The 25,076-nt window shown below is 43.6% G+C and overlaps 1 protein-coding gene and 1 long non-coding RNA gene across 3 annotated transcripts in view; both read left to right on the plus strand.

Moving 5' to 3' along the window:
* The window catches only part of LOC309535004, a 654,277-nt gene that overhangs the window by 410,579 nt on the left and 218,622 nt on the right, over positions 1-25,076 (plus strand). The gene's annotated exons all lie outside the window — the stretch shown is intronic.
* The window catches only part of ALX4 (ALX homeobox 4), a 68,685-nt gene that overhangs the window by 36,223 nt on the left and 7,386 nt on the right, over positions 1-25,076 (plus strand). For both annotated transcript variants that reach the window (XM_082226816.1, XM_082226815.1), the window contains exon 2: positions 13,838-14,148. In XM_082226816.1, the coding sequence (XP_082082942.1) occupies positions 13,894-14,148 (255 nt within the window). In that variant the 5' untranslated portion in view covers positions 13,838-13,893. The remainder of the gene's footprint in view (positions 1-13,837; positions 14,149-25,076) is intronic.

A 25,076-nucleotide genomic window follows, 5' to 3' on the forward strand; every position in this document is an offset into this window, starting at 1 on the left:
CTATCCTATACAGTCATACCTTGGGTTGCGATCGCTGTGGGTTGTGCATTTTCGGGTTACCAGAACGGGTTACTTCCAGGTTTCGGTGCTCACACATGCGCAGAAGCACTAAATCGTGCTTTGCACATGCATAGAAGTGCTGAATTGCATGGCGCTGCGGGTTGCGGACGTGCCTCCCTCACGGATCATGTTCACAACCCAAAGTTCCACTGTACATGTCAGCTCAGAAGTAGACCCCACTGAGTTTCCTCTCAAGCAAGTGTGCATAGCTGAGGTGGGGAATCTGTAGCCCTCTGCCTCATTCCATGTTTCCCTCAGCATTGTCTGGTTCTGTAGACATTCTTCTTTCATTCATGGGCTCCGGATTCCCCTTCTGAGAACGGCTTCCACTTCGGCTTCATGTGCACATGAAGTGGTAGAGAAGGGTTGGTTGGCACAGATAAAGAAAGAGCTATGCAGTCCTGCCACGCTGCCTACTCTGCCCATGTTGGGCTCTAGCTCTGCTCTTGACAGCATCTGCTTTCATCCACCATTGGTTGTGCTCACAGCTGACCTTTCCTTTGGATCACTGGTCCTTTGTAGTGAAAAGCTTTGATGCTTGGGGGGCAGAGAGTGTCATCAAGGTGCTATAGGGCAAAGCCGTGCACACCACATAGGCTCGCTTGCACCTCCTGAGCTAGTGCACTATCACATTGCCAGCGTTGAAGTAAGATTCTGGTCAGCTTCTGTACACAGAATTGTGGGAGTGTGCATGCAGTGGCGTAGCGTGGGTTGACAGCACCCAGGGCTGTATGGAGGGAGGGAAGTGGGCAGAGTTGGGTATGCACATTCAACTGCCTAACTGCATCACCCAGGAGATTGCAGCCACAGAGATAAGAAAATCAGAGTCATTCCATTGTCTGGAGAGGTCACTTCCTAGTTCTCATGGAGCCCAGCAACAGAAGCACACAGCTGTATTGAGGCAGTACCGGGTGTTGAGAATGGCACCCCTAACAATTTTGCACCCAGGGCAACCACCCTGGTGCCCTCCTACGCTATGCCACTGCTTGCATGTGCAAACTCATCCTTCACCTCAGGGCGCAAAATGGGCTGGTTTTGCTAGTACTTAGGCTTTTCAATGCACATGTATCAGCATCCAAGTGCCCTGCAGGACACAACCTGCCATTTCACAGCTGCTAAGGTATGTTGGTAACATATTGCAGGGCAATTATGTCTACATTTCTAATGTGTTTTAACCCCCCCCCCCCAAATGTTAAAGGACAATCAGCACTTTAAAAAAAAGAGGAGGACTATTGCGGCGTCAATGTGTGACAGCCTTCTTACTGAGTATTCATTCTGATTTGCTTGCACAAAGCTTACAGAGTGGTTAGACTTTGTCTGGTCTTTATTGAGGACTCGTTCTGATTTGTTTTACGGAGTATTCATCCCGATTTGATTGCAGGGTGTTCATAGGTCTCCTGATTAATTCATCCTACACTTTTTGGTGCATTTCCCCATTATTTTACTAACTGGGGAAGGTCTGTGGGTTTCGTGTGTCTGTGAATTTGTTGTGCTATGGTGCTAGAACACCTTAATTGTGCATTAATTGTGGTATGCGCTTGATTCCCTGCTACAAAATAGTGATAGTCTAGAAGCACCTTAAAGGCAGATTAGAGCTGTCAGCAATGTGTAAGGGTGAGAGGAGGGAGACTTAGGCCATAGGTGGGATGTATGAAGAAGGATATTTGTTCAAAAGTAAGTCCTACTGAGTTCAATTAAATGTATTCTTAAGTGTGGATTAGACGGCTGCCATGGTTTGGCTTTGTTATCCCCCTCCCCCCCCCCAATATTATTATTGATCGCATGGTAAACGCCATCTAGTGGTTATGCTTGGTAATTGCTAAAGATTATTTTTTAAGTCGTGTTCCCTGACGTTTTTTGGTTCATTATGAATTTCACACATATCATAGGCACAGACTTTGGAAAGGCAATATATGAAGCTAAGCATCAGTAAAACTAGAATTTGGGGTAGGGGTGGGAAATAGCAATCCTTAGAGATGACTAGAATATGGAGGCACAGAATAAGAAGCTCTCTTCATTGTCAGGGGAAGTGGCCTGTGAATATGTAAAACAAGCAAAATAAGAAATTTAGTCAATTGGCAAGCACTTCTCTCCACAAAACCCTGCTCTTCCTGCTCTCTTTGGCCTTGTCCCCATTAATGCAGGGGCACCCACATAACAACCTCCCCATCCCAGTGTTGCCCCACTGAATGTCGCCCCAAATCTGAACTGGCAAAACCCCACATTTATAGTGGGAACAGTCTGCAAGAAGACAACATTGTGGTGGCATCCATATTTTGCTCCAGTGTGGACAAGACCTTTGTCTACATCTTAAAACAAAATATATGCAGCACTTCCAAAGGCATGGCTGGGGTTAAAATCCCATTACCCTTCTGAGCATGGTCGAAAACAAGCTGAAATAAGAAGGATTTTGAAGTAATTTTGCCTACTTTTTGCATGCTATCTAGAAATACCAAAAGCAAATGTCTCCTGTGTCCTTGTTCTACAAATAGCTCAGTATAGCAAGATTTTTTTTTAGTTTTGCTATCTTCCCGTTCATCTTGAGTTCCATGAATCCCAAAACCTTGCATTTCCTACACTAACCTGAATTGCTCCAAAAATAAAATTCTTTTTGCCTGCTTTTATCTCCCAGGATCAACAATGCCTTTTTCAGCTGTAGACATCTAGGCACTAAGAAACAGGGCTGGTCAAATTTAAGTGTGTCTGGCTGAGAAAGGTGATTGCACACAGACGAGACACATGATCTCTCTCGCACAAGCATCATTTCAACTCGATTCTTTGCATTCCATTCTCTGGGAAACAAGGCTAAATGTTAAAAGAGCAGGAAAATCCCTCCTTTTCACAATCTCCTGTGGGGCATCCTTTACTTCCAGTGCCAAACTTCCTTTGAGAAGCACAGAGCTGCTCCAGTCATTACCCACCTCTTTCTGGATGCAGCTGCATTTAGAAGAGAGGGTTTAATCAATGCCTTTCTAGACCTTTTTTTTTGCACTTGAACATACAACACTTGAGCCAGAAAGTTCATTGCGTCCAAGTTGTGCTGAAATCAGTCAAACCTATTAGTCGTGACTCACATAAGTCTTATTGATTTCAACAGGACTTCGTTGCTATTGAGGTACCGCTGGAATGTGTTGATCCTACACATCATTGGAAATGATGCATCTTTCAAAACAGGTTCCTTAAGAGAGATAGGTAGCACAATGAAGCAAACGGCTGTAAAAGGACTCCTACACAGCAAGAGCTTCCAATACAGTCTTGTTGCCTCAATGAGCTACTGGCATCAATGGCAACCTTGTGCACATGATGAAAGTTTTATTAGCCTGCTGAAGAAATCTAGTAGCTCACACTTTCCAGATGCTCTCTCATGCTATGAAATATCCCCATAAAGACCTGCTTCTGGCGATTTCCTTAATCCCAGAAGAACACACACCATTGCTCCTCCTTTGAACTCCGAAAAGTATTCTTTAATCTTTCTTTTTCTCCCTCCTGCACTCACAGAGAACCAGATTTTCAAAAGAACTTTGTTTCCTTTCACATGTCAAAATAAGGGTCATATATTTTAACCACAGCCCCCTCACCCACACCCCTCCAAACCAGGGGACCCAACGACTTCTACTATGTACAGTCAGGTTTTCAAAAGAGTTTAGGAGTTGAATTTTGTTAGGGGGGATTTCTCCCCCCTCCACAAATAAAATTTGTCTCCAGGCCATCTTATGCATCAGCTTTCAAATGAACTCAATGTCCAGAACGAAGGCGAGATTGACAGAAGATCTCATAAACTCACACATGGGAATCAGTGTAGAATGAAACATCTACACAATCCCCTTTTCGGCTTCTCTCAGTTTTACTGACGGATTGATTGGTTTAATTTTTTTATTCTACCTTTCCTCCAATGAGATCTTCAGGGCCATGGCTACCTCACCTGGCAGCAGCAGTCTGATTGTAGCAGTAGTGCTGGGTGGCTGGAAGGGGACCATTTAAATTTCCCACAATGCTCCAGAGTGACACTACATTGGGAAAGCCGCCTGGGAAAATGGAAAGGAAGGCCCAGTGGTGGGGAGTGCTGGCAGCTGCTGAAGGATGTCAACCCAGTATAGCACCATGACCTCCTTCAAGGAAAGGCAAGATACAAATGCGATAAATATCCCCGCGTTGCAATGGTGCCAGTGTTTCCTAACACAATCAGGTCAAGTGAGAACTACATACATGTGTACAGGCATCTTTAAACACCTGTGGTCTTCCCTCTGGGGAAGTTGTTTGTGGTGGAGTCCCTAGACCCCATGCATAAGTGCACATGTATGTGATCCTCCCTCACTTTATGTATTTGCCATGCGGTCTGGAAACATAGCCTGGGAACATGCAACAAACATGTTTTAGGAGGTGGGTGAATCCTGATGGAGCCAATGAGAACTTTGGTGGGATTGTGCCTTATATAAAGAGAAACCATTCCCTGTTTGCAGAGTTGGCCTCTCCAAATTACATTATCCAACCCATTTATTTATTTAGCTGCCCCCCATACCAATTTGCCTTCAAAGTGTTCTGCATGAAATGCATCAACATGCTGCTAGCCCTCAAGCACTTCAAATCAGAGAGCCAAGACAGTGTATCAGCTGATACCATGGGCTTAATGTTATCTTGGCCTGATTACTCGCAGTGGAGATATATATATATTGCTGAAAGCTCTTGGCTCATCTTTTCTCTGTAGATTGTTCCACAGCCAATGAAGTTAGACCAGGCCAAGAATTATTCTCCCCTTTGTGTGTTGTGGATGCATTTATTTTCTTCCCTTCTGTAATAATTCTTTTATACCCGTCCACGATGAGCTCCCTCCTCTACTGGCAAGAGCAAGCGAGCAGAGAGCTATGTGGAACAAAAGTTGGCAGATGACAGTCACCCCCCTCATCTTCTATTGTTCTTTTTCCTTTCTGCTTCCAGCTTTTTGGAGAGAATGCATATGGCTCCAAGTTCAGATGGAGTCTTCCTGTAAATGCTGTTGTACAATTAAGGGCTTAGCAGGCATGACAAATTCAGGAGGGCCATAAACAGGGATATGAATTTGGAAAATGCCAGTGTAATGGTTGCCAGATTAGAAACTTGAAGATAAATCATTCTTTTCTTTTCTTTTTCATAGCTCCAGTTCAGTATGCTTTATAGATAACTCAAGATGTCCACATGTCCACATAATATGCTTGCACAACACAGTACATGAGTTACATCAGCAGACCCTCCAAGTGTCCCTATTTTCCAGGGCGTCCCTAATTTAGAGAAGCCATCCCGGTTTCTGATTTGATCCCAGAATGTCCCACTTTTCCTTAGGATGTTCCTATTTTCATTGGAGAAATGTTGGAGGGTATGGATTTATCCAACCCCGAGTCATCTAAAGGCAATCCTATTTAGGCAAGGAAGGGGTTTTTCAATGTTTAATGTTTTATTATGTTTTTATATATGTTTGGAAGATGCCCAGAGTGCCTGGGGCAACTCAGTAAGATGTGTGGGGTATAAATAGTAAAATTATCATTATGGATTGGGACATTCCTATTTTCATTGGAGTAGTGTTGGAGGCTATGCATAAGCCCTCTTCAGCTGGTTGGACACAGGCCACCTCAGGTGGCTCAAAACCCAGAAATGGGCTACCATTGTTGTTTAGAAGTCTGAAAGAGGGCCTTTTTGCCCTTTTAAAACAATCTTTGCGTGTGCATGGAGTGCCTGTGTGTGGGGACAACTTATATCAAGGCAAGTCCTGTCCAATATGTACCATTTCAACATCTGCACGGAGCCTACCTGTGTGCAGGTACCCTGGAACGCTAGAAAAGGCGGTTCCTGGTTTTGCAGGCATGTGTAAACAATCATGCTTGCAGCATCACAGGAGAGCAAATTTCCTCCACATTTGGACCCGGAAACCCTGCCCCCGAAGTAGAGGACAATGCCTTTTTGAGGAAGAAGGTCCAACCCCCATATGATTCCCAGAAACCACTGATGTTTTGTGAACAATATAATGAACAGATGAATTAGATACGTATTCTGCATGTATGCACAGAGGTTTTGAAACTGCGGATGGTGACCTGCAAACAGCATCTGGCTTGCAGGATGATTCTGTTCAGTCCCTGAGGGAGAAAGCAACAAAGGAAGAAATCAGCTGTATTCATCGAAGGAGGATACAAGTTAGTCTTTATAACGGGACAGCATTTGTACTCCCTGGGCACTTCAGATCTGGGCAAAAGCTAGTTGAGGAGTCAAGGAGAAATGTCTTTCTAGAAACTACAGGAGGACTGACAAGTTGCACCTGCAACAAAATGTTGCAGCATGGAATGCAGCATGGTTCGGGATTCCTGCCTCTCTGCTCCATTCCATTCTTAATTGTTTTCTGTCCACCACCCTCTCAGTCTCTGAGTCAGCATTCTGTGGCTACTGAGCACACTCAGTTCTCCTTGGGCTGATTCAGGATTCTCCCCCCCCCCCAAAGATTTCAGTACTCCTGCATGCTTTTGGGTTCTCACTTGCCTTCTGATACCTCCCCATTGTGCATAGGTGGTGCCGTTTTGGTTGCATAAGGAACGGCACTCGCAGCCCAAACACTGGAAATGCAGGGAAAGAGTTTCACCAAGAGTAGATGAATACATTACATCTTCCTCCACAGAGCCCTTCCCTGTTGCATGGTCTAGCAACTAGAGAAGGGGTGAGGAATTAGGGCAAACCTCACCCACCTTTCCAGGGCCTGATGTCATATATGAAACCAAGCTGTGTCTAAAGGAGAAAGAATCAGGAGTGCATTCTAAATGTGCCACCGATTCTTCCTTTGCTGGCAAAACATGATGCTTGCTTTTATTTGGCACCCTTTTCTTCTCATGGTGGCAGAAAATTTCCTCCCATTAATTAAGAATCAGAAGAATCACGAATGCATTGGGGGGGGTGTTGCTCCCACTTATTCCTTTGCAGCCCTTGCTGACTTGATATCTTACAATGCCAGGTGATTGACAGGTGGGTGGTTCCATCCATATGACACAAGTGGCCCTCAGAGGGTTTGATCCAGTTCCCTGCAGGGACAGCCGGGTTCAGATTCCGCTCATCAATGAAGCTGACTTCATGGCGTTGGGACAGTCATTCTCTTTTAGCTTAACCTTCTTCACGGGGCTGTAATAAGGATAAAGGAGGGTGAGTAGCTTGTGGACAGCTCCTTAAGGGAAAAGAGAGATGTAAATGAAATAAACAACAAGACTTGCACCCGCATATCAGCAACCCTGCTTTGCTTTTGTGTGTTCAGGAGAGGGATTAACAGCCCAGCATAGTCTTATGCATGTTTACTTGGAAGAAATCCCCATTGTTTCTAGTGGAGCTTACTTCCAGATATGTGTGTGAATAGAATTGTGACCTAGGTTTGTTTCCCCAAATCCAAAGTTTACTTAATCAGCAACTCATTGAGTTTTTGCTGTCTTGCCCAATGCAGTGTTGACTGAATTCACACATCACTCCAATAGATGGATTGACTTAGGCAGACTGTCAGTTTAATTGCATGCTGAAGTGCTACAGGTATCCAGCGACTTAAGACTTGAACATTGATTTGAGGCTGTTGTGTTTCTGTCTCCGCCAATGGTTCATTAGATGTCCTTGGGAAAATTGGTCCAAGGTCTCCATCAGAAATTTGGTGCTGGTGCAAAAAATGAAGACTGTAAAGTTCTTTTGCTATATAACATTTTACACAAACACTGCTTTTTTGAACAATTGGTGCATACGCCATATTACAAAATATTTTTAAAATGCCCTTCAGTATCCAAAGTAACCTTTCCTGGGATTAAGCCCTCCTCGACACAGTGTGATTTACTTCTGCCTATTCTTGCATAGGATTGCATTGAAAAGTTCTCTAGTTGGATGATTTTTTTGGACCCTGGGCATAGTTACTTAACAGGCTCCTTTAAATCATGACGTTGCCATGTTTCCAATGGCTTTGATATATCTTTCTATTTAAGGCTTTTCATCCCTTTCACTTTCCTGACACTCTGCTTCCTGTCTCCTGGGTAGACCGCAAGGCAAACTTCACCATAACATCCCGTATCCACTGTCTGCTGAACCACGGCGAGACATTCCACACAATTATATGCACTTTATAAGGCTAAAGCACACAAAGACCAAACTTTGCAAGCTGAACTTCTGGAATTCGGTAGCAAAAGCAAAAGTTCATTGAAGCATTGTTCATTGTTGACCATGAAATACCCGACAAGTGTTTTGATTGGTTCCAAACCATTACCCAATTTCAGATGACAGTTCCTGGGCGAAATCTAATGAATGCACAGCGTGAGGGGGCTGAATTATCATCAGAATTACACAAGGTTTGCTTACAGTGGCAGAGGCAGTATGCCTCTGAATGCCAATTGCTGGGAATCACAAGGGAGGAGAGTAATGTTTCACTCATGTCCTGCTTAGAAGCTTTCCATGGCTGGCCACTAGGAGAAAAGGAAGGCTGATGCCCTTTGTGTGATCTAACAGGGCTCTTATGTTCTTTTGGGGAAAACAGCAGAAATGAAAGATTTAAGATACCTGACCTCTTCCTCCCCCTCCATCCCAATGGCCACTGGCTAGAGATGGCAGTTTGTGCAGTTTCTTAGACAAAATAAGAAAATGTGGGCAGTGGGGTGGGAAGACACATGATTGACGTCATGTGCTGTTTCCCCCCGTTCATTCATTTTAAATGCTCACGCCCCTCCACCATTGTTGAAACCGCTCACAGCAGCTAACAATCAGAACAATAAAAACAAGCTGAACCAAAAACCATAAAGTGCAACAACAATAAAATTGGCAAGAAATAGGGACCGAAAATTCATGCAACCAGCAAAATTAAGCCAAGAGAAAACAATGCTAAGTTGTAAGGCAAAGGAGAAGGCAGTAATTCAACCATAATGTAGATGTGCCACCCTTTTAAAGTTGTGCTTCCCTTGCCCCAGGATTATTATTATTATTATTGTGGGCAGGGGAATTGTCATTTTAATATGTAACATGACAATGACAGCTTCCATTTAAAGAACTATAGCTTTTTTTTAAAAAAAGGAGCAATTTAAGAATAGGACCCTCTGAAAAGTTTGGTGAATAAGGCAGTGCAGTTGAACAACGAAAGCCTCAGCTGGAAGTGCCCTCAAAGGTTTTCTCTCTAAAGACTTTCCCTAACTGAGGGTGGATTTTTCATCAGCACAATCACCCTAAAATTACTTAAGTGATCTTGAAAGAAAAAGCCTATAGGATTTTTGAAGAATTTAATTTTAGAACTTTGTATTATGGACTAGAGTTGGACTCCACCCCACAGACTTTCCTTTGTTCTGCTTTTCAGTTTTAGGTGCATTCTCTACTCAGCCAGCAACCAAGAAGCATGTTTGTTTGCCTGCAGTAACAAGTAGGAGTTAGTTTATTCTACAGGTTATTATGATGAGTAGAGCAAGGTTGGATGTTTATTACTAAAGGATGAAATAGAAATAACTTTAAAGTGATCTGAAGAAATCTACCCTAAGTTACTCTTTACTCTTTTAAAGTAAATTGATTGATACAATCATAGCAGCTATTCCCTTTTCCTTTTTCTTGAGTACTCAATGGCAAAGGATGAAAACAGCCCTAGAGGAATAGAAACACTGCTTTGTACACTACTGATAGCTTGCCGGTCACCTATTTGCAATTCAGACCTCCATCTCAGGTCTAATTTCTGATTTTCCCAATGTGCCCAGCTCAGCATGAGGCCTTTTTAGGGGTTCTGGGCAGAAAAATCAACCCAGCAACCAGCTAAAAAAAACCCCTCAATTGCTTTCCACACTCAGTTTACAATTGCTTAGTTAGTTCTTATATAGCAACCAGTTAATAAATTTTCCATTTATTGTCTAACAGGAAGGAACATCTAAAGGTCAGGAAAAAGTCTAGAAAGAGGGACCCTCAAGGAAGAGTTAACAAATACACTCTAAAGTATTTATTTTCTCTCTGTCCTAAACCTGTAGTTTGGCAAAATTTGCTCAAAAAAGAAAGGGTATACACACGCACACATTATTTTAATTCTAGGAAAAACTAATAACTGCAACTGTTTTAAAGTTTGCTTTTAGGTGCTATGCATTTTTTTCTGGAAACATTAACTTATCATTCAGAAAGCTTTCTTACATGTTCATAAAGCATTTTTGTAAGTCTACAAACGGAAATCCATTATGCAGTAAATATTTTATAAAGTTAAAGATACTGAGCTTGTTCACACTTCCTCTTATCCCACCGCTTTCCCCCGGGGAAACCTGCTCCTTACCACTGAATTGGAACAAATGTTCATGGGATTTTCCATGGATTGAAATTTGTTCCGATTCAGCAGTAAAGAGCGAGTTTTCCCAGGGTGGAAAGTGGGGCAAACGGAAAACCATTCAGACTCATACCTAGAAAGCACAGAACAAGCAGAAAACTGCTCAGACCCATGCTTTCTGGCTGTGGGACATGTTCAGTGTAGATGAGCCCTCAACCTTATAGACTTCAGTAAGAAAGTTGTGCATATTGTTCTCAGTACCACTCTCCATAAATGCTCGACTGTGGTTGCATCATAATGTTCTCTTACTCTGTTTCTAAGGACCTGGCCACACATTCCCATGCTCTTTCCAGGCACAGTCCACAGTTTAAAGCCCCCACTTTTTTGTTGTTGCTCTGGAGGTTCTTCATGAAACCCTACTCTCTAAAGTTCAATCAGAGCAAACATCAATCCATGGAAAACCTGAATTGAAGTTTGCTCCAATTCAGCTTTAAAGAGCAGGTTTTCATAGGGAAAGCTCAGAGAAAACAACCACCACCACCACCAATGCTTGGACACAGAGTATTAAAGTGCAGACCTCTGCCTGGAAAGAATAGGGCAAAGGGTAAGTAGGGATAAACCCTAAGTCTGCTTTTGCTTGGCTTTTTGGTATTTGTATTTGTGTTGTTTTGTTGCTTTTGAGAAAACAAGTTCCACTATTCTTTTAACTTCTCAGTTACAGCATAAAATATCTATCATCTATCTATCTATCTATCTATATCTATCTATCATCTATCTATCTGAGCCTGGCCTTGGCTGGGGAGGGCGGGGTATAAATAATAATCATCATCATCTATCTATCATCTATCACCCATCTCAGTGGGTTACCCCAGCCACTCTGGGAAGCTTCCAACAAATTAAAGCACACTATTTTGTTTATTTTATACGTCTTTATATTCCCTTGTTCACTATATCCTTAACATCTTTTTTCCCCCTTATGAAACGAAACATATGCAGTCATTTAATTCCTGGTATTCTTATTAAATCTTCTGTTGAATCAGACTTTCCATAGTACTAATAGTAGTGGGAGCATGTTTCAGAACAGTGTAGAAGAAAGGTATCCTTTCCCCATCTCCATCCTTGAAACTTCCATCCTACCACAAGGCCTAATAATGCCACAAGGCTCCTCTCTTTGACTGACACCCAAGAGAGAAGAGGGAGCAAGGACTCCATCCTACACATCACTTGCTCTCACCCACTGTAATCTTTCTCCCCATTGCTAGACCCCAGTGATTGCTTGAAGGAAAGGAAGTTATCTTATGGAAATGATCTTCTTTCTTCTTCTTTGGCGATCACTCATAGCTGAGTAAGATTCTCTTCCATAAACACAGTTTTAACAATGAGTTCATAAGTGACTGTGGTGGCCAGTTCTGGATCCACATGTCCTTCCACAGTGGGAACATTGGTTTCCGGGTGGGAGTTGATCACAATGTGGATTTGCCAAGCGTGCCTTCCTCATAGCACATTTCTCCCTTGCATCCTGAGTTTGAGTGTCTTCAAAGCCCATGACACCTTTGATAAAGGCTGTTCTCCAACTGGAGCGCTCGCAGGCCAGTGTTTCCCAGTTGTCAGTGTTTATACTACTTTTTTTTAAGATTTGCTCTGAGACAGTCTTTAAACCTCTTTTGTTGACCACAAGCATTATGCTTTCCATTTTTAAGTTCAGAATAGATTAGTTGCTTTGGAAGACGATCATCAGGCATCCACACAACATGACCAGTCCAACGAAGATGATGTTGAAGAATCATTGCTTCAGCACTGGTGATCTTTGCTTCTTCCAGTACACTGATATTAGTTCGCCTGTCTTCCCAAGTGATGTGTAAAAATAACTGGGTCATGAAGTCGAAGTTAAATTAAGGCCATAGTCAGTGCTATTTTTCTAGAAAAAGAGGTACCAAAACTCACCATGAATGCCTCCCTTGTTCTCTTATAATGGCAATGGGACTCACCTGAGAAGTGTTGGAACTGAGTTCCAATGAGTTCTGGCTGAAGAAAAGCCCTGGCTGTAATCCTGTTTACTTGAAAGTATAACTCCATAAAAATCAATAGGAGTAACTTTAGGTAAAATACATTTACAATAGTGGCATTAACTTAAAATATACCATTATTCCTCTTTCAGGAATGTGGCATGTGAGACAAAGCTTATCTACCACAAAAAGTTTATTTTGCACATTATGTGACACCTTCCCTCATGTATATTTTATGGTGTAGCCACTATCCTCTTTTTTAAAAAAATATTATTATTAATATTTTTATTGGTTTTCTAGTTTTATATTTCATCATCATAATATATTCACATATTTAAAAAACACAAACAATACACCCCCAGTATTCCCCCTCCCCCCATCCTACGGCTTCCCCCCAACTTCCCCATCTGGTTTCTTTAGTACATTTGTTAGTTCTGCACTGTTATATAACCCTACTTGATAGTCTCCATTGTAATCATCTTATATTCCTCCTTCTGAACCAAATTATTAATGTTTTACATTATTTTGTTTTTTCTCAATTGTAAGTGTTTATTCAAACCCTGTTTGAATAACACTATCCTGTTCCAAACTGACTAGAGCCCTGAAGAGGAACATTGTTATTAGGTGCTGGGGAAAGGTTTTGCTGCAGCAGGTTGCCACGGGTAGGATATGTAATCATATAATGTCTGCTTCGTTGAAGAAGGGACACAACCAAATACGGGCAGAGGAAGTGCTAAACTGGCTGAAGGAGAAAGAATACAACTGCTAGACTTGTAGGGCTGAAATCGTATACCCACTTAACTGTGAGAATACCCCACTGAACTCAGTGTGACTTACTTCTGAGTAGACACACACAGGATTGCAAGTTACACCACTGCATTCTTTCATGTGTGGGTTAATTTGACCTGCAGCGCAACATCTGTGTGAAAGATTCATTTCCTTAATATTTGAGCATTTTGGATTCCCCCCTACTTCCTCACACTTAGGCTGTGTGAACAAGATAGCACTGTGCAATGTGATTGCATTTGCAGAATAAAAAGCAGAATGCATGTTCTCTAATAAACGGAACACCCTGTGTAAGCATATATAATATATATGTTTGATATCCTCCTTATCGTCAGTTACACGCCCTTCGGTAATCTGCTTCAGCACAGGAAACCACAGCCGAACTAGCAAGACAAATTCAAATCCCTGACAGCGTGGAAACTAGAGCTAATCTTCCTTAAGTCATTAAAAACAGAATCCTTTTATTTATTTTATAGGTCTCCAGCTGCTTCCTTCACCTTTCATATATGGCCTAAGCCAAATGGTCGGCCTTCCTCGCTTCTTAAAAGTTCTTCCTCCTGACTCGCCTCTTTCTCCTCCCTTCCTTATCTGCCCATCTCAACCCTTCCCTGTGCATACCTTCTTCCTTTCTACACTGGTGTAAATCCAGCTCAGCCTCATTCATTTTATCCACAGCTTTATGTTTCCTTTATCTCCTTCCCTGCTCCCGTTTCCCCCACCACCACATACACAGCTAAAGAGAGTTCTCTGGGAGAGGCCGAGCTGCAGCCAGGCTCAGATCCTGCCGGGATGGATGGCAGTTACCTCAGCGTGAAAGAGACCGGAGTGAAGGTATCCCAGGAGAGGGCGAGTAGCAACCTCCCCAGCCCGATGGACAAGACTGACTCAGAGAGCAACAAGGGCAAGAAGAGGCGGAACCGCACCACCTTCACCAGCTATCAGCTGGAAGAGCTGGAAAAGGTCTTTCAGAAGACCCACTACCCAGATGTCTATGCCAGGGAGCAGTTAGCCATGAGGACAGATCTCACTGAAGCCCGAGTTCAGGTAAGAACTATGGGGATGAGTTCAGGAAAACCAGAATGCCCTCCAGTCCCCCCCCTTTTTTTTTCTTTTACATTTACCGCTGCTTATAATATTTTATGATAGAATTTTCAGAAAATCTCGACGTTGAGCTTATATGCACAGATTTTGTTTTAATTCTTGTTTTGTTCTGCTAAGAATATGAAAAATTCTTGCATAATACAGTGGTACCTTGGTACTTGAACGGCTTGGCTCCTGAACGCCGCAAACCTGGAAGTAAGTGTTCCGGTTTGCGAATGTTTTTCGGAAGCTGTACATCCGACTCAGCTTCCGCTTGAGTGCAAGAAGCTCCTGCAGCCAATCAGAAGCCACACCTTGGTTTTCGAACAGTTTCGGGAGTCAAGCGGACTCCCGAAACGGATTAAGTTTAAGAAGCAAGGTACCGTACATGCCAGGTTTGCTAAAGTAACCAGCGTATAAACAGATACATACAACTATGCATGACTGTATAAAAATACATATGCATTAATTCTGATAAAAGTATGCTGTATAAATATTGTACTGCATGGGTCTTGAATCTCTACATCTTATGTACAGTATACATATTGGTTTGCATATATATATTTCCATATAATATTGAAGGCTTTTTTGAAGAGACCCCAAAATGCCCAAACAACTTGAACAAAAACAACACTTGATACAAGAGGTGGTCATATGCTGGCAAACCTCTGTTGAGTCAGAACCACCAAATTCCCTTTATAAATCCATTTAAGACACATTCATCCCTAATCCCCGATGTGCCCCTCAATGACAATGTCCTAACTGTTCTCATGTGACTAGTGAACTATGTAGCAACTTCTAGCCATCTTGACTGAATTTAGTTTTACTCTCCTTAACACTGTCTATTTAGCCTGTTATCTGACAGATTGCAGTTCCGGTGTTGGTGGAAAAAGAGAAATAAATAAAAGTGAGGTCATGGCTCTACTCATTATACCAAACCTCTGGATGGTTTCAAATAGACTACAGTGGTACCTCGGGTTAAGAACTTATCTTAAGACTGAATTTTGTGTGCTTCAACAACCCTACTTGGGATTGGTCAATTAAGAAATGACCAAAGTGACTTCACCACCATCTCCCACCCACCTCCAAGCAGTCTAGTAAAATCAGACTGTTCAGAGCGTTGAAAGGTGCCTATAGGCCCAGAGAGATCAGAAAGATGGTGTTGATCCTCTATCGTTCCTAATGAAAATGAGGCCAGCACAAAAGTGAGGGACAAGGCCAGATTGATAGGGGTGGAGAAAGGATTCAACACCATTCAAGAGTGCCTGGTTTTCTAGTCAGTCCTAAATCTCTCCCAAGTTCACACTTGAGTAGTAAGATACCTGAGCAGAAGCCAGGCACCTGGAGAAGAGCTCACCCAGAGAGCAATTATAACTTTGTGGGTTCTGTCTGCAGTAAACCCTGCAGAGCTTTCAGTTATGAGGCTTTCCCCCACCTCCTTGCAACTTGGCTCCCTTCCAGGTGCTGAAAGAGGCCACTTTTCCGACTGCTTTGGATTTTAATCTCCACAGCTGGTGTCTAAAGGCAATAAAGAAAAATTTGCCCCATAACGTTTGCATGTAGGCCTTGCACCTCTTGCTCTGTACACACAAACACTTTCTACAAAAGAAGCTCCTCTCAAAGCAGTGAAGCAGGAAGGCGGAATGTGGCCCTCCAGATGTTATTGAACTTCAACTCCCATTAGCCAGCTGGGTCCAATGCTCAGGGAGAGTGGGAATTGTAGTCCAGGAACATGTAGAACTGAGGTGAGACATCTCTGGACTGTGAGCCTAATTAGGCCCGACAGGGGTCCTGATTTGTTTCACTAAGCCACTTTTCCTAAACCACACCTGAGGTGACATCAGTTGTGGGACAGGTAGAGACATGGCCACAAAGGAACAATCAGGACTTTAAAGCAGACTCCCAATTGTTCCTTCTCACCTGCTTATTCAGAAGGTTCCAGGTTCAATCCCTGGCATCTCTCGGTAGAGATGGGAAGGTGCCCTGTCTGAAGGCCTAGAAAGCCACTACCAGTCAGCAGAAATTATACTGAGCTCCAGGGCTGGCTCAAGGCATTTTTTTTTTTGGCTGCCTGAGACAAAGTCCAAGATTTCTTCCCCCGCATTCCACATACAGAATCCAACCAGACTGGAAGATGAATCTTACTTTGACACAGGTGATGGAAGAGCATCCTTTACCATTGTTGTTGTTTAGTCGTTTAGTCGTGTCGTGTCCGACTCTTCATGACCCCATGGACCACAGCACGCCAGGCACTCCTGTCTTCCACTGCCTCCCACAGTTTGGTCAGACTCATGTTTGTAGCTTCGAGAACACTGTCCAACCATCTCGTCCTCTGTCATCCCCTTCTCTTTGTGCCCTCCATCTTTCCCAACATCAGGGTCTTTTCCAGGGAGTCTTCTCTTCTCATGAGGTGGCCAAAGTATTGGAGCCTCAGCTTCACGATCTGTCCTTCCAGTGAGCACTCAGGGCTGATACGTTTGATCTTCTTGCAGTCCATGGGACTCTCAAGAGTCTCCTCCAGCACCATAATTCAAAAGCATCAATTCTTCGGCGATCAGCCTTCTTGATGGTCCAGCTCTCACTTCCATACATCACTACTGGGAAAACCATGGCTTTAACTATACGGACCTTTGTTGGCAAGGTGATGTCTCTGCTTTTTAAGATGCTGTCTAGGTTTGCCATCGCCTTTCTCCCAAGGAGCAGGCGTCTTTTAATTTCGTGTCTGCTGTCACCATCTGCAGTGATCATGGAGCCCAAGAAAGTAAAATCTCTCACTGCCTCCATTTCTTCCCCTTCTATTTGCCAGGAGGTGATGGGACCAGTGGCCATGATCTTCGTTTTTTTGATGTTGAGCTTCAGACCATATTTTGCGCTCTCCTCTTTCACCCTCATTAAAAGGTTCTTTAATTAAAAGGTCCTTTACCATACCCAAGGGCAACAGGCTAGCTGGGGGAGCAAAGAGCAGGCTAGATTAGGGGACTCAGGTAGAATGGTGTGGTGGCTGCAGCCAGAAGCATAGTGTGTGTGTGTGGGGGGGGAGCTATTGCCTCAGGCGCAAAAAAAAATTTTAGGGATGCACCTCTGCAGCTGCTGCCCTGACTGGAGGTGCTCCCTGTCCCACCTGCCCACCTCACCTGAGCAGCATGCTGAGCAGGAGCTGGGAGAAGACGGACCATTGCAAGGTTATGTATTACACAGGTATGCTGATCAGGCAAGCAAGGATTGACTGTGGCTCCCTGCCAAGAGGACAATTAGGAGCAAGCTCAGATTTGCTGCCCTGTGTTATGTGGAATGGGCCTGCTCTATGCTGAATGTTTAAGTTGACTTGAGTGCCAGTCGAAAAGGGAAGCGATCATACACATCCATTCACAATACTTCTTTAGGGAAGGGGCAAAGCTCAGTGAAAGAGTTTATGCATTGTATTCAGAAGCCTCCCCTGTGATCACCAGCATCTTGAGTTAAATGCTCCTGTAGTAAGCATTGCCACAGAGTTTGTCAGAGACCTTGGAAAGCTGCTGCCAATCAGTGTAGGTCTGATTCAGTTTAAGGAGCTTAATGGGTCCCTGAGGACAGAAAAGGGATCCAGCATCCCTGCTTCCACGTAGCACAGGAACATCCACCCAGCGTTGCTCCCAGTTGCTTTCCCCCAGTTGGTGGTTTCTTTCTGGCAGCCTGTTGCCTAGCTTACAAACTTGCCTCCTTCCACTGTGCTGAGTGCCAAGAAACGTCCGTCCGTCCCCTGAGTGCTCGCTTGTTAATGAAAATCTTTTCCATGGGTGACCCTGTGATGTGGCGGGGTCTTGAAAGCAAGGTGGAAATGTCAAAACTTTGCTGTAGCAAAATCACCGCCTGGGTGAAGAAAAAACAAAACACAACAAAAAGCAAAGCGAGAAGTAATATATCTTGATCCCTTTTCTCCCATAAAACCCTGGGAAGCTGGTGGAAGAAGCGGAAAGGCTGAGCTAAGCCTGCAGGAAATTAAACATGAAATGAAAACAAGCTCAAGTTATTCAGCTCTCTCATCCCAGGCTCCAATTTCCCATTCCAGGCCACTGATAAAATGGTGTCCAGTTTCAGCGCTTAAAGATGAATTCTGGCTCTGTTCCTACATTCAAGCAAGCCGCCGAGAGAAGCGCTCCTGGCCCTTCATAAGAAATAAGGAAGGCTTGAGCGGGGAGTGAAACAGACAAGGAAGAGGGGGAGGAGGTTGTGTGTGAGAGAGAGGTTGTGGAGAGGATGAGCAAGAGACAGGGATCATGAGAAAGAGACAGACAACTGAAGCGGGGCCCGTGGGTGGGTAGCTATGAGAACCGGCGGTGGATGCTAGGGATATGCTGTGAATGAGAGTCCAGACCTACTGCTGTATACAGGCACAGCAAGAGTCCAGATTGAAACCCCTTCCAAAATCAGTGCAACCGATTTATATCCTAGGCATACCAAAAACACATTCTCCAAGTGTGGATCCTTATGTAGCCCAAATGGCACTGTCTGTGCACAAGAGGGAGGCCTCAGGAGGTATGGGGGAACCCCAAGTCTTAAATGAAAATTAATGAGAAGTGTAGAAAAACTAGAGGTGGGGCACCCCAAAAGAGCGCAATGACCATGCTCAGTGAGGCAGTGACAGCAGAATGCTGACTGACTTGGGTCGGGGAGGGCTGTAAAACCTAGGGGGTAGAATGGAATCTGGAAGATCCTGGCTAGCTCCTGCCACACTGAACAGGAGCTCACTCCATCTGGCAACCTTTTTTGCAAGTCCCATTTGTGGAGCCCATTCAGACAGAGCCAATCCTACTGGTGACAAGGATGTAGGTAGCACATCTTACATGGCAGGTTTTGGTGCACCAAAGGGCATCAAAATGCCACTGTGTGGGTTTTCGTCTTGTTGTAGTAGTATTATATTTTTGCTATCATTTGTTTTTTGTCTCAGGCCCCAAAATCTTTTCAGCCATCTGTGCCTTAATATGATTTTTTCATGCTGTGATTTTCCTTCAGACCATGCAGAGTTGGATCCATGCAGGTCTTGGTGTGCATAACATTTAATATTTGATTACAACTGTTGCATTTTTTGGCACTCATTCTCAAGCACCCCACCCTGATCTGCACAGCTTTCAAGTGTGCTGATGGGCAGCTGCATGGCTGTTGTCCAACTACAAACCATGGTTACCACAATTTGAGGCAGTATATACCCAGTAGCTTGTACTACTGTTGCATAGGTTTGTTTATTGGTCAAATATTACCAATTCTTGATGGGCAAAGCTGTGTCTACGCCCCACTTCCACACTGGTGCAGAAGGTGCACAGAATCCTGGCCATAGTTTCTTGATGCAGAATTTGAATTTCTTTAGCATTTGCAGATCTGTGTCCACAGCATGGAAGGGTAGACTGTGGCCCTCCAGAACTCGCTATCACTCCCTGATCGTTCGCTGTGCTGGTTAAGTCTGAGGGGAGTTGTAATATTCCCAGTAATATGCCTGTAAGAAAAATAACAATTTAAGAATGTTTTGAAAATGAGAGGAGGAGAAGGCGATTCAGGATTCAGCAGAAAAGGCCCACCCCAAACAACCCCCAGGTGCATACCTGGCAAGAGTACGGTGGCCATTTTGGTTGCTGTGATCTCACACGATTTTGCAGTAAGATTTCCCTCAGAAAAAAACACTTTTGGGGGTGCTGATCTTATGCTGTGCCTCAAAACACAAGCTGCGATAATTATTAATCAAGATACAAGAGATGGGAGGAGGAGAAGGTCATGGAAAGAAGGTAATGGAATTTGGAGAATTTGATAAGGATGGTTTTATTTTTTCTTCTTTTCCCCCCTCATGATTCTGTTTTCTTTCCCTTTTTGTAATTTTGTCTTTTTTGTGTGTGTATTTTTTAAAAAAATTCTTTTGCTTCAATAAATATCATTTTTTTTAAAAAACAACACAAGTTTTTGGGCACTGTGCCCAAAAAAAGCACTTGGGGGGGGGCTGCAGCACAAAATCATGTGAGATCACAACAACCAAAATGGCCACCATGCTCTCATGATTAAAAACGGAGAGATGGCGTCCAGGAAAATGGCTTCCCAGATTTTGGCTTCAAAGCATTGGATGGTATGCAGGTGTGGCAAACACTGAGCCTTGAATGCAGCAGGGGATAGACATCATGACTGACTGAGCATATGTGATACAACAGCACAGAGCTTTCCAGTCTGTTTCCTGTGAAGCAAAGATAGAAGAGGTGTAAACTGAAAGGGCCTTTAGGTATAGAAGTGAGTGCTACCAACACTGCATGCTTGAAGATCCATTGCTTTCTGGTGGAAGAAATTGGACTTCACACATTTGTATTAAACACCAGCACCAAAATAATATTTATACTCTGCCCATCTGGCTGCGTTTCCCGAGCCACTCTGGGTGGCTCACAGCATATACCAAAACATACTAAGACATCAAACATTTTGGTTATCAAAATGGTGCAGAGGCAACACAGCTTTCAGCCTTTTGCGTTAGAATCCTTCTGGGGTCTTTTTGCACTCCATCTCTCAACCACACGGAAGTCAGTCTCATGTATTCTGGAAAATAAAGAACTGAAGAGTGGTGTTTTGGGGTGTGTTTTTTTAAGGAATGAAGTAATAGAAGAGAGGAATAGCTTAGGTTGTCTAAAAATATCACCCTAGAAATCATAGTGATTAGGATATCTCTCTCAGTAGTAAGTGTTGTAATCTTTTAATCTGAGCATTTGTACACAATTTGCGAACATTTGCATTTCATTATATCATGTTTTAAAGCTTTTTCTGGAGCCAAGAGGTAGTAGGGATCCCACCACACTCGTCTCAAATGGTTCCAGTTAAGGGTTTTTTTAAAAAAAAATATATCCACCCAGATGTTGTGGGTGTTTTTAGTTTGGTACAATTGCTCAACTGTGGACAATTTTAATGAGTTCATATCTGCATATCAGCTACTGCTTAGTTCTTAAAACTTTTAGAAGCAGAAATCTAGTAGCAATAGTAGTAGTAGTATTAATTATTGTTCTGTTATCCCCTGCTATTTAACAATAACCCAGTTTGGTTCATGATAAAATGGCATGCCCTAGCAATAAAGGATGAAGCATGAATAAGCAAAAAGAGAAGGGATTTGAGGATGAGGAGCATAGAGTTTCACTGTTGGAGCATCAGGAAACCAATGTACAGTGGTACCTCAGGTTACAGACGCTTCAGGTTACAGACTCCGCTAACCCAGAAATAGTACCTCGGGTTAAGAACATGGCTTCAGGATGAGAACAGAAATCGTACTCCAGCGGCGCCGCAGCAGCAGGAGGCCCCATTAGCTAAAGTGGTGCTTCAGGTTAAGAACAGTTTCAGGTTAAGAATGGACCTCTGGAACAAATAAAGTACTTAACCTGTGGTACCACTGTACAAGTCGAAGCCCAAAAGGGTATGAGTGATGCTCTTCTGCTGGTCCTGATATTCACTCCTAGTCCCACTGGTGGCAAGCCAGCTGCCATTGGTAATGATGGCTGTTGGCCATTGTGGCTGGAAGGGTGGATGGCAGGGAGACCAACTAGTAGATGGGGCCAGTTGACAGGCTGGGTCAACCCCTGATTGGTTGTATATAAGCAGGCAGGCAGCTTGGGGTTGACTGAGGGCAGATTGAGGCTGGTGGAGCAGCACTCCCATTTGCCACCATGAACCAGCCTTTGCTGACTTTAGCACAAAGGATGGGTGTGCTCTACCCAGCCTGATCTGTAAATTTAATCATAGGTCAGGCCTCTAATCTGATGGCCTCAGGGCATTGGCAAATTCTTAATGATGCCATCGGCCACATGTCATGACCTTGAGTCCTCTGAGGATCACACCCAGTTTGCTTCCACTTGACATAGCACAGCCCATGCCAAAGGGGCATACTAGATTCACCATACCAAGGAATTAGAGGCTGCTGGGAAGACTGGATTCCTTTATTGCACATTTTCTGAGATGTGTAGACTTAAAAGAAACAAAAACCAAGTAACAGACAAACAAGCCCCAATTTCCAAAATGCAGCAAAAAAACAAACAAGTTATCAAATTTTACTGTAGTTCATAAACCTGAATAATTGGGCCTAATGTGCTGGCTGTTTCTCCTCCTCCCTGCAGACACAGCCATTTTACATAAAAGTATTTGCACACTTTAAGACAAGTGAAATATACTCTGAGTCGAGAGTGGATTTCATGCTCTTTATTCAGCTCATAGTGGTGAGGAGGAATGAATGTCCCCTCAAAGTATCTGCTTTATATACATTATTTACACAATGGGCTGCACGTGATTGGCTAATTCCAGAATTCTCCTGTAGGCCAATCAGGTTGTGGATTCACTTCCATCTGGAGCTGGATTGGGTGGCTCCTGCAGACCAATCATACTGCTGCATTGTTCTAGGACCAATCAGACTGCTACATTTTGGATCCTATTGTTCTAGGACCAATCAGACTGCTGCATTTTGGATCCTATTCAACTCAGAACATAACAACAAGTGTGGGGCATATGCTTTCAAATCCTTGAAGATCAGCTGGTCCCAGCAGTAGCAGCAAGCTGGAGGGAGGCTGTTCCTGGCAGGAAGGCAGAACTGGATGCCTCCGCTATTTGAGACTCTGGTCTTTCAAGGGGAGCCCTCTTGAAGTGCCACAATTCACCAACTTCAAAATGTGGTGAGCCCACAGCCCCGCTTAGGGTCCCTCCTGCTCATTTTGCTGAGCAGGGCCCTGAATGCACCCCTCTTCTACTTTCTCAGGAGTTTGTTAGTCAAAATGCCGGCTCCTGAAATGCCTGCCCCTTCAGAAATGTAAAACAGTATCTTGGTTCCCTCTCAACTCAATTAATTCATCAGCGTAGGGTCAGCTTCATTCCTCTGAAGGCTTTAACCTGCCCGTATGAAAACGGCTTTGATTTCTGGGCTCCGACACACATTGCCAGCACAACCCTCCCCTTAGAAATCATCTGTCAAGGTTTCTCCTTGCCCAGGGGCACTCCTAGACGCTCTAGAACAGTTGCACGTTGCACATCATCCATATTCACGAGCAGCATAGCGAATGCTTCACCATGACAGAAAGAAATGCGTTTGCCGTGTCTGGGGATGGACACATGTGCGGAGCATATGTTCTGCTAGCAGCTTATGGCACCCTCTCTACCTGCTACCCACTCCTCTTCGCACAGCAGGGTCACCCTGTGGACTCGGCATCTGCAGATCAAAGATACGTCGGCTGACCAAGCCTGTGACTGGCTGCCAGCTGGGCTGCTTATAGGAGGGGTCATATCAGCATGTGGGGAAGGCAAAACAAGACTGTGAGGGTGATGAATATACCCAGTTGCAATGCTGTATTCTCACTACCTGAGTGCAAGTGGTATGTCAACAATGATGTAGCCCTGTCTGTCTCTTCTCCCCTCACCTAACATGCACACACTATGGTTCTGCAGCCTCTCTGGGGTTCCCTGTAGGGATTGCCTCAGTGGTACCAGTAAGTCAGGACTTTGGGTCAGAACCCCAGGGAATGTGCTGCAAGGCCCCTCAAAAGCAACAGGGCTGCCTTCCTACATCTTGAAGTCAGCGAAGTTAATACACATAACCATCTAAGAAAGGGTTCACCCTGTAAGACCGTTAAGGCCAGAGTCTAAAATTACCTAACTGCACCGCTGGGGATTGTCATTTATTTATTTTTTTTTGCAGATTGCAGGTCAGCAAAAATAACTCCAAAGGCTGCAGCTGGCAGACGCCCATGCAGACACAGTTTCAGTCATTTCACATAAATGAGGGATTGCTTTGCTTCTGCTGCTGCTGCTGCTGCTTGGATGAGATACAAACCATCCTGGAGCCACATGGGGAGGAAACCTCCAGGTCACTGAGAATCTCCTTGCCAGGCCTAAGCAGACAGAGAGAAATCTCCTATTGGAGATCAAAGTGAGATGCTGGCAAGACTGACTCCTGCAGTTTACAAGGGAAGTCAGACTTTAAGGAGAGGGGTAGACAGAGAGGGAAGAATATTGCCATCCACTTTTGCTCTCCTCCTTCTTGAGAGGCTTAGTGAGTGACTACACATACACACAAAATGACGATAAAAATTCAATTAAACACATTTAACCTGTGGCAAAACATGAATGCATTTGTATAAATGCAAGCAGATGACACCCCAGCAAGCAGCTGTAGGTACAGTCAATTCAGTTGTGAGCCCCCTTTAGATAATGTTACCTCTTTGCTATGCTGTTCAATCTTCCTTGCAGTTTTATTTAAGGGAATAGATGAAGGACACAGGTCAGCCAAATACAGTTAATGTAAACCAGTTTGTAGAAATGTTCCTTTGGAAAGCACAATATTCTAGTTCCTGATTATTATATTTTAAGAAAGGAAGAAATTTATTTTAAAGATTTGGTTAATAACTGCATCATCCCTTGCAAAAGAGTAGAACTGCATGGTGGATACATGAGCCATTTAAAATATAGCAAAAATTATAAAAATTAACCACGTGGCATAGTCAGTTTGCATAAACAGGCAAAAACGATGGCAACTGATTGTGATTCTGCTTTAATTATTGATAGTTTTGTCTTTTGGTGTGACAATGTACTGCTGATTTACTATTATGGCAGCATCACTGTCTTTTTAGAATAGAATATTGAACTTTAAGATCTTCCAAGAAAAAATAATAATTGAGGACTGAATAGATAACTAGGTTTCTGGAGTTCATCCACAGATCAGACACCTTTTAATCACTTTTTAGTGACTGGAATTATGTGAATATTACTGACTTAAAATGCAGATAGGTCACTGTTTTTCTCAATTTGGATTGAAACTGGTTTGAGCAGAAAGCACATCAAAATGCAATGTTTCCTAAGGAATGACAGGATAGATACGGAATATATCCGGATTATGGCCAATATCATATGTGCACTGCTTC

Source organism: Podarcis vaucheri (assembly GCF_965113315.1).
Source record: "Podarcis vaucheri genome assembly, chromosome: 1".
Taxonomy (NCBI): Eukaryota; Metazoa; Chordata; class Lepidosauria; order Squamata; family Lacertidae; genus Podarcis; species Podarcis vaucheri.